The 10,423-nt window shown below is 33.3% G+C and overlaps 1 protein-coding gene across 2 annotated transcripts in view; it reads right to left on the minus strand.

The window, feature by feature from the left end:
* The window catches only part of LOC111045212 (vacuolar protein sorting-associated protein 35), a 32,059-nt gene extending 23,388 nt beyond the window's left edge, over window positions 1–8,671 (minus strand). Inside the window, exons 1-4 of one of the 2 annotated variants that reach the window (XM_039442986.1) lie at window positions 8,519–8,671; window positions 4,141–4,329; window positions 840–963; window positions 172–373 (exon numbers count right to left, since the gene is read on the minus strand). In XM_039442986.1, the coding sequence (XP_039298920.1) occupies window positions 172–373; window positions 840–963; window positions 4,141–4,329; window positions 8,519–8,522 (519 nt within the window). In that variant the 5' untranslated portion in view covers window positions 8,523–8,671. The remainder of the gene's footprint in view (window positions 1–171; window positions 374–839; window positions 964–4,140; window positions 4,330–8,518) is intronic. The other variant, XM_022330556.2, reaches the window with a different exon arrangement.
* Between the last annotated feature and the right edge of the window lie 1,752 nt (window positions 8,672–10,423).

Raw genomic sequence — 10,423 nt, forward strand, 5'->3', positions numbered from 1 at the left:
CATATTCAATATCGGCAGAATTAAATAGGATTACATGGTAACCGAAACTGATTTCGAAACTTCATGTGATATTTCCACTATAAGGAATGATTAGAAACAAACTATGATTGAGAAATTAAAATAGAGTTAACTACTATAAGTTGAGTAGGTTTCGTCAAGTATACTACAGACCGTTCCTTCAGCTTCATCTCCGGCACCGTCGGGTACATCAGGCAGAGAGTTTCTTGTGCACTGGAGCAGGTAGTTGCGTAAAAATAGACCTCTCAACGGATGCTGCACCCCGCGACACATTTCCACTAAATCCTTCAGAAGATCTCGCTTCAGTGAGGCATTTGTCTTTATGTACACCAAACCCACGGTTATCAGCAAATAGCTGTAAGCAGAAACATGCAAAATTTTCATCTGTTTTCAAGCTCAATAGATTTTCTTGGAAATGATAGATTTTCCAGTCATGATAAATTTTATACATAGCTCATACTGTGATTAATTGAACGAAATTTCTACTCTGATTTTAGTGTTTTGCAATAGCTCAAAAAGTTTCTTCAACAATGATTTAACTTTATAGATTTCATCATTATAATTGCTAATTTTCATTATTCAAAGTTCTGAATGAAACTTCTATATGCTATCATTCATCTTCTATACTTTTGCAACTGCAAATCTTTACTACAAAAGAAACAGCTATAAAAAAAGGAATTATACATTTTAAATTATATGTACGGTCATCATATGATAAATCATCATGTATTCTTTTAAATATTGGAATATTCCTTAAAATATTTAAGATGTTAGTTTTGGTTCAAGATCCTAAAAAAAATTCAACAAAAAATAATACTCACAGTCTTGGCACGATGTTGCCAGCATATTGTACAAGCTCGTAAAGGTCAGCCACTTTACGTCCTTTTTGAAACTCATCAAGAAGGTACAATTCAAGATGACGCAGTTCATCAGTAATTGCCATGTCTGTTATTGTGTGAATGAAGGAAACAATGCTAGAGAGTGTTGGTATAACTCGAAATTAAAATTATACCTATCAACTGGAGATTCTATTTTTGTCGATTAGAGATCAATAGGATAATGGATGAGGTGCCTTTAATTACAGACACCAAAGTGATTCACTAGCCTTAATTCTACAGTAGAATTCAGCAATACAGTATTTTGATGAATCTCAAACGAGTCCACACATGAAACAACTCATATGGAAGCTACTCTAGTCAATGAAAGCATATGATAAAAACATCACATTATCATTTTATTATGCATACATTATAGTGAACAATATTATGAATTAGCTATGGATGCAGAATAACTAACTAAAAATTATTATTCAATTACAAGATTACTGTTGGAAAAAATAAATAACTGTTGATACATTGAATAATTCAATTACATGAAGTAGGCTTATCCTTTCTTCTGAGACATGACTAAAGTGCGAGATAAATTACTTTTAACACGGCTCTTTCTCGAAGACGGAGAGGTCCGATGCTCTATCCTCCACTAATCACTCCCACTACCTAGCAGCATTCTCCTTCTTTTGTGTCTGAGTGAGAGAGCTTTGTAACGCGACGCGGCAACACTCCCCTCCATCTATTGCTGGCAATGTTCCAAGCAGTGTACTGGTCAGCAGGTATATTGGTTTGTGTATGTCACAGAGATGTTTTCATCACAAGAACATGAAGCAAAATGACACGGCGCATCCAATTGTGCGCAGGATGTCCGTCTGTGACTATGCTACAAACTGTGGAGGGAGAAATGGGTTTCTCCTCTTCATGTTAAAAGTAATTTATCTCGCACTTTAGTTTCGGGTATTTAGCCTATCCCATTATCAAGTGTCCAATACGAAACTCATTACACATCGATAGAAAAATCATAATATGCAACACAGGATATATTTAAGCCTTGTACACACGTCCGTACAGATTCGCGCGAACAATCGTATGTACACATGCCTCGGCATTCACTGTACGTCCTTGTGGATGCGTTCCACGTATACCTCGGCATTCAAAAAGCTATCTGATTTGCAGACGACACGAAGATATGGTAGATGTAAATTTTCCACATCATGACAACAATGGCGTCATTCCATCATTTAAGATAATTATTACAAAATGCAGCTGTATCATTCATTTCAATGACTTGTATAATAAAATCGAAAATAAAACTTAACAAACGATGTTGGTGGGTTGAACGATTGTAGGTTGAAGTAAGGAAATAAATTGCTACATGACATAAGATATGAGATTGTCAATTCAAACTTTATTAGGATGTCAAAACATTATTTTGTTAATATACTGAATCTAATTCAACTAGTTATCCAAACAAATGATACCATCATGAGGGAAGCAATAACTTTACAAGAACGATTGGGCCTAACTTTGAGATTTTTGGCATTAGGCGATTCATTTGTTGGTTTCCAATATCTATTCTGAATCTCAAAAAAAAAATTCTACAATAATTCCAGAAGTTTTGATGACCTAATCAAAGCACTTGACACTGTCCTACAAAATTGACAGTCTCCTTTAACGAAATTAGCCATAAATTGAATCAAATACTGAATTGCTGTCCATTTCAAACTAACTCTGCTCATACACATGACAAAACAAGATTCTCCAGAAGATTAGCTTCAAGATTTACCTTTAAGGAATACTAGTTCAAAGTTTGAATAAATCTCTCTATGGATAGCCTAGCTATCTAAAACATATAATATCATATTGAAGATTACAATTTTAATTACCAACTCTGATTGATAACATAAAACAAACACAAGATGATTTGATAGCCACAGTAAGATAATATGTGAGCTATACTTTTTTGTAGGAACCCTGTAGAGAAGCTATTTCCACTTAAATTATGCAGTTCTAAATTTGATAATCATGATACAAATTATATACTCCATGCATGTTTCTATTTGAATATTTGACAATCCACATATCCTACAATTTACAATTGGATCACAATTTGATTTGTCATTCATTAACCTAATTCATTGGAATTAGGTTATGACGCCTTCAATGTTTCACCCCCCTCCCCCCAATCAGTCGACCACCCTGGGACGTGACGACATCGAGTTTCATATACACTAAAGACCCCCTAACAATAATCCGAAGTCAAATTCTCTGTCTCTCTCATGTATGCTCAATGTAAGCCAGCGCCTCTACTAAATCTACAAATTTAGTAACTTATTACAATTTCTCGTAACAATTTTGAAGCACGAATAAAAACTGTTTCCGTACCCAGTATAGCTTTCAGCAGCTCATTAATTTTAAAAGAAATAGACTATGATCAACAATGATCTAATCAATCAAACCTAATTGTTGAGGTGAATGACCTAAAAATTAAAAGTTGGTTTCTTTTGAAATTTCTGATTATACAAATTTTGGTTGTATTGAACATGCAAATCCATACCATTAAACGAACAACTTTTGCTAGAATCACATCCCAGAATAGTTCGTGCAACAAACAGGACGAATTGCAAATCAAAAGTAGGTATTCAATCTTTCATGGCATAAGCAACCAGTGAGCTTATGAAAGGAAAAAATCAATGGGGAAAAATTAAACTCTCATCAACAATAATTAATATTCTGCATTACGTAATGACTTGTCTAATCAACTACTTTCAATTGTACAGTACAATTTATAAACTGAATTGAAGGAATGAAATTGGCAATCGTAATAAAATACAGGTAAACAAAACTTGAAACCTCTCTAATTAAGCTTATATGAAATCCTTGTGAACAACATATGAAAATTTAGTATTTAGAGAGTAATTGAATGCAATATGCAATTTGTAGGTGTTTAGCTCTTCATTCCAATTAATGAATCTATTGGAAACCATGTCGAACGTCAAGATACTATCAAGTATTTACATGATGAATCTAAAGATCAAATTCCTAATCGACGACTATTGCCACGCTGTATTACCTGCTATTAGTTGCAGGTTCATGGTTAACATTTGCAATTCTATAGTTAACATTTATAGACTATGCAATGATACAGTAATATATAAAAGCTGTTGATAAAGTCGTCGCTTAGTAATTGGATCTTAACACGTATTAAAATTAACAGTAACACCTACTCCAAGTACTAAAAATCTTAATTTTCAAGATTAAATTTAAATATTTGAGCAGATTGAAAGGATACACAACTCGTAATAGCTCTTAGGTGACAATAGAGAAGTACGTAGTTCGGCCAACATGGAGGAAGCATGCTTAAGACCATCCATCAGTTTGCTTTTGTCCAAGCATCTTTTCATCTGAAAAGCTTGCACCTTGACGTTAGCTAAAGCTTCGTCCAGTAGCTTTTCTTGTTCTTCTATTTGCGACTGCATTCCTGAAAACAAATCAAATCAACAACCGATTAAAATTATTGAAAGCAGGAAACCTCAATTTGGAAAGTTCAAGAGTCAGGCGCTTAATAGGAATTCCAAAGAGCAGTAAGTTAAGTTACATTGAGAAGGAATAAGGAATATGCTACAGGTTAATATATAAATTGCTTGACCCATTTCAAATTGAAATTAATAGCGTTGTGGTTTTTCAATTATTTACCAACATTGTAATTATTTTACCTGTGATTTGTATTTAGAATGTGAGTTGAACAAATTGTTTTCAGTCAATATAATCACTGAGTATAGGTAAATGAGTGAAACATCACAATTGATAAGGTAATTGTTTTTTTCAGAAACAAATTGTTCTTACAGCTAATATAATTGATGAATATAGGTAGCCAAGTGAAACATAACAAGGGGATTTGGCCCAGTCAACGAGGGGTTATAGAGGGAAATATTTTGAAGATAATTTTTGAATCCGCAGCTCTGTTTAGGGTTGTAAGAAGGTAAACATATCAAAAGTTCCTACCACTATCTTGTGTGCTAAGGTTTCATAGGTACCATTTTTTGGCACTCCACATATTATATTAAGAAAACTGCGTTTTACAGACATGACTTTCTATATGAAATAAAAGCATAAAAAACTACATACAACATTTTCATCTGACATCTTATTTCATGACTTCTATAAATTTCAAGATATCCAATCTTTAAGGTGTGACATTTTTGAAAAAAAAATTTGCTACAAATGTTTTGCCCTTTGTGACGTGAAAATTTACAACGGTTGATAAAAAAATCCATGCCGATTATTAGCTTATAGTGCATTGAATTATCTTCAATGTTATGCTTTATTCCACTATTTTACGCATTTCCTTACGTATGTTGCAGCAGTTTTAGTGTTGGGGTGAAATCTTCAGTTTTGTAACAATAGATCAATTGTAAAAGGAATTAGGAGGGAATTTTTGGAACATCATTTTTGATTTTTCAGCTTTGTTAGGACTAGTTAGAAAGTAAAAATATGAAAAGTCCTCATCTCTTCCCCCTATGCTATAGGGATGAGGGTGATTTAAAAGTTGAATTTTTTGCTCTAAGTTTAAAAGCTTAAATCTTGAAAAGTGAAAATTCGTAGTGTTGTGATAAAAATAAAAGGGTACTTGATAACTTTTATTGTATTTTATTTCCCTATCATTATATGTATTATTTTACTATTTAATGATTTCCTTTAAGGCTGTGCAATTTATACTCGTGATATTTTTTCAAGTTTTTCGATTTGTATACCATCAAGCTATCGATATGAAAAAGTCTTCTCAGGAAAACATTTTGTTTCCGATCATTACTTTTTGAGATATGAGCGCCTGAAGTTTGAATTTTTGGGACAGAACATTTAAAATTCGGTAAGATATAAATCCATGAGATTTAGAGGATAGATTCTTCATGATATTGTTGATCTAGTAAAACAAAAATTTTCTGAAAATATCAATTTTTAAGACAGTTATTCAACTAACTGTCTCAACTAACAGTTAACTCAACTAAAAGTTATTTTTGGTTATTTGAATAAAAATTGATATTTTCAGAAAATGTTTGTTTTACTAGATCAACAATACCATGAAGAACAATCCTCTAAATCTCATGGATTAATAACCGAATATTAATCACCGAATATTATATTATATTATATAATATTATATATTATATATAATATAATAATATATAATAATAATATATATATTATTATATATATAATAATATATTAATATATATTATATTATTATTATTATTATTATTATATTATATTATATTAATATTAATAACCGAATATTAATCTCATGGATTAATAATAACATGGATTAATTTGAAATGTTCTGTCCCAAAGATTTAAACTTTAGGCGCTCATATCTCAAAAAGTAATGAACAGAAAAACAATGTTTTCCTGAGAAAACTTTTTCATTTTGATAGTTTGATGGTATAAAAATCGAAAAACATGGAAAAATATCATGAGTGGAAAGTTTATTTTTAGCCTTTGCACAGCTTTAATTGTTATAGCAGCTTTAGTGTTAAGTGTGGAATCCATGGATTTTCAAAAATAAATTTTTGACAAAAACACATTTAAAGTGAATGCCTGGAACACAGGCAGTTTTATAGGGACTAGTAAGGAGATTGGCATTTCAAAATTTGTGACATCCCCAACCCGGGTTCAAGGTGCTTGACCGCAAAATTCAAGATTAAAGATTTTAAAATTTAAAACTAGTACCGACACTAGTTGTAAAATTTAAGATTTTTCATTCCACACCGAAGCAGCTATAGAAATTGAAGGGAAACATAAAATAGTGAAATAATACATAATTATTATGAGAGGGAATTAGATGCTCTAAAACCTTATAATGAGCGTTAACTTTTTCGATAGGCCTACATTGTTGGAGACTTATAAACCCTGAAATAGCAAAAAGTTGAATGAAAACCTGTTATTTCAATAATTTAACACTTTCAAGACCGGATATCTCGAAAAAAGTTGGAGATATCATACTGTACAAGCCTTGTACGAGATTTATCAAGCTTAATCATGTCCGTAAGACACATAGTTTTCAAGATGTATATGGAGATCTAAAATAGGTATATGGTAACTTAAAACACCCCCACCACCTTAGCACAGCTGGTAAGGTGTACCTTATAACTTATACCTTCTCCTTCTTCCATTACCCACACTTGTAGGATCGATGGCGTCATGCCATGAATAAAATAAAATAAGAAAAAGCTCTTAGGAAACGAATCACAACTCTCTTGAACACCTTGAACAAGCTCTCTTGAGGTTCAACTGCTTCACCTCTGCAGGCAGCTTCTTGAAATAGCGTAAGGCTGAACTCTGGGGATGTCAAACAGCTCTCGATGCCAAGTGTTGTGAGGATGCACAAATCTTGTTTATTCTTCTTGACATGTATGAGTCAGAGAAGGAGGAAGTGGCTAATTACAGTTAGAATACCTAGCCTTCAAAGGAAGAGCAAGATGTTCGCTTGCAGTAAAGATCCTGGCAGCCCGTTTTTGCATCTTCAGTATGTCCACAACCTTAGCTGAATGACCTCACATGAGTAGACCGTATGAGATATGGCAGTGAAAATGTGCAAGATACACCATAACCAGAAATTCCTCTGTTTCATGTCCCCCTCAGTTTGAGCAAAAGGAAACACATTCGGAAATGTTCCGCATCCTATGGACTTCACCTAGTAAAATTTGATCGCTACGCCACTGCCATAAACCTTCATCAGGTATTGATACAAAAATTTTGAACTTTCCGCCATGTTTTTTCAGCTAATCCTTGGAAATCGACAACAATGTTATACATGGTTGATCTCGTCTTGATCTCCTCTATCGATCTATGTAGGTCTCAATGCTAGATTCCGCGGCCCATAAACTAAAGTGCCCCCTTGATGAGGTTAGGTTACATCAGCTGTAGATGTCCGAGTCTCTTCCACTACTTATTCTATGTTCCTGATGGTGTTTCATTATCAATTACAGTTTATAATCACCAAGTTTGTAGTATATAGATGAATTCCAGAGAAATGTGTGAATATTATGCAACAACATACATATATTATCAATCAGAAGCAAGTTATGGGTTACAACAGCAAACTACCCAAGGATGATGGTTGAAGTTTATAGTTGTCAAAACTGTTCGGAGAAACTGGTGGATTGGAAAGATTGATTATCTTTGTACACTTTTAAAACAGATGAATGAATGCTTTTGATAAAGATAGAAATTTTAGTTAGCCGATATCATTATCTCAAGAGGAGGCTAAAATTTTGAATTCTAAATAAATAAACTGCAAAAGATTTTGTAAGAAGAGGAAAAAAGTTAATTCTTGGCTATTAGACAAATTATGCCTATTTCAACAATAAAAACACGATAATTCATGCACATCACAACCTATCAATGATCTTACAATAGATAACCTGAACTGAAACTGTAGCCTAGAAGTTCATCAATACATTTTTCAAAAACACTTAAATTCTGTCAAACAATTTGAGGCAATTTGATTTATTTGAGACGGCTGGAAGTTTATCTTGAAGGTTTTAGGCATAAAATGTACATCAGGATGAAAGTAAGTTATTGAGGAAAATACCAGTTCCAATACAGTTCAAGATGGAAATTGATATTCACTTTTGTTAAATATGTGATCAAATACCGTATATCATACTTACCCATTTTATAAGAATAATAAGTGAATACTTGCTAAATCTACATGAATTCTATTTAACAAAACAGGTGTTGACAAATTTGTACGGGTTCAGAAGGGAATTCATGAAATAAGAAAAAATAACCAGACAGCACACAGCAGAAGGCAAAATCAACGGCAGTGCTGCCAAAGCAAGTAGTTATAGAATCTTTCTCAATGACACAGCTTGGACGCATGAAAAGTTAACCGATCTCTACGTCATAAAGCTTGACTGTTGATAGATATTTTCATAAGCATACTCACGTATACAGAGCTACAGGTGACTATCTTGTCAACTAAACAAAGCATTCTATTGTAAAATGTTACCAGATTTTTCTCGCATGAATGAGTTTGTCCAAAATTGTTTAGGTGATTACGTGATACATGAGGTCGTTGCCATGGACTAGGATTCAAGTTTGCTTCGATATGGTACCGGTATCCACATCCAATATCGAGATCGATGACCAGGCTTCCCCGGATAGATCATGTCAAAAATTAAAACTGTATTTTTGATGGCCGCATCACAGACCAGTATGGTCATCATTGGAAAAATTCTCTAAAGAATAACAGCTCCTCCCAATGAGCCACTTTGATAGGGTTTCTTGAATGCAGTAGGTAAGCGCCCCTTCACTGAATGTGGCAGGCATTTAAAATTCTTGATTGCCAGCACCAGAAAACAATCCCTGACCTTAGACAGTCGACGACGTGGAACATTCAAGTTGGTCCTCCCCCGAGTGTTATAGGTGTGCACTTCCTCTCTTCTTGAGAACATAGACTGGTGTTTTTTGACGTACAAAAGTGATGCTAATATGTAAAGTCCATACACAGTATGGATGCCCAGATGTTGAAATATGGGCTGGCAGTGAGCATCAAACTTTCTATAAGTCATCACAGGAAGTGCATTTTTTTGAAGCAGGAGAATGTCCTTAGCATGGGAAGAATGACACCACACAAGTATTCCATACTGGATATGACAGCTGAACACAGCATGAAACAGCATCAGTAGGGAACTAGAAGTCTATGGGACTTCAGTCCTAGTCTATGGGAACTCAGAAGTCCTCTCATTTTCTGGAGCAGATAGACCACTCTAGAAAATTTCCTACAGACTTTGATGATGTGAGGTTCCCATAACAACTTGGTGTCCATGCTGAAGCCAAGCAAGGTGACAGCAATGATGGATACGACCTGTTGTCTGTCACCAAGGTAATAAGAAACCATACCATCAAATGCTCTATTATAAATCGCCATCAAATGTTCTATTATAGCAAAATCCTCATCAACAAAATCCCAGCGTCCTTTATTATCAATAGAATCACTAAAACCAAAGCTAAGGAATTAGATAAGTGGGTTCAAGAAATTATTTTCTTTGACTTAGGAATATAAATAAAAAAATTTTACCTCCATTACTTCTAGCCATATGGACCACCTCATTGTTACTTTTACTTCATTCGATCAAAACAGATTCCATCTTTACCTATTTATTACTTCTCTTTTAATAGCCTATAGGATTAGATTATCATTATGACTATTATTACTACATTTATTATGATCATTATATTACATTATTTCACTGAAATCGGGACTATTCACTAGATATGAGTTTTCTACAACAAAAATCAATTATTGTTCAATATGATTATAATTCATTATACCCGAATAAATTTAATAATAATGTATTTTGTTTGGTAATTATATTATTGTCTTACAAATATCTGCATAATTTATATCAGCTAGTGCACAAGTTCTTAACTTATGCTAGTCAAGCCACGAATTGATAAAAAAGCTTGATGTTTTGCTTTCTCTATTTACTAATTTGATTGACATTTGTGTTTTATTACAGAAATATTATTTTCAAAGTCAAATTGTATTTAGAGGACAATTCATATAATTG

This window comes from Nilaparvata lugens, chromosome X (genome assembly GCF_014356525.2).
Source record: "Nilaparvata lugens isolate BPH chromosome X, ASM1435652v1, whole genome shotgun sequence".
NCBI lineage: Eukaryota > Metazoa > Arthropoda > Insecta > Hemiptera > Delphacidae > Nilaparvata > Nilaparvata lugens.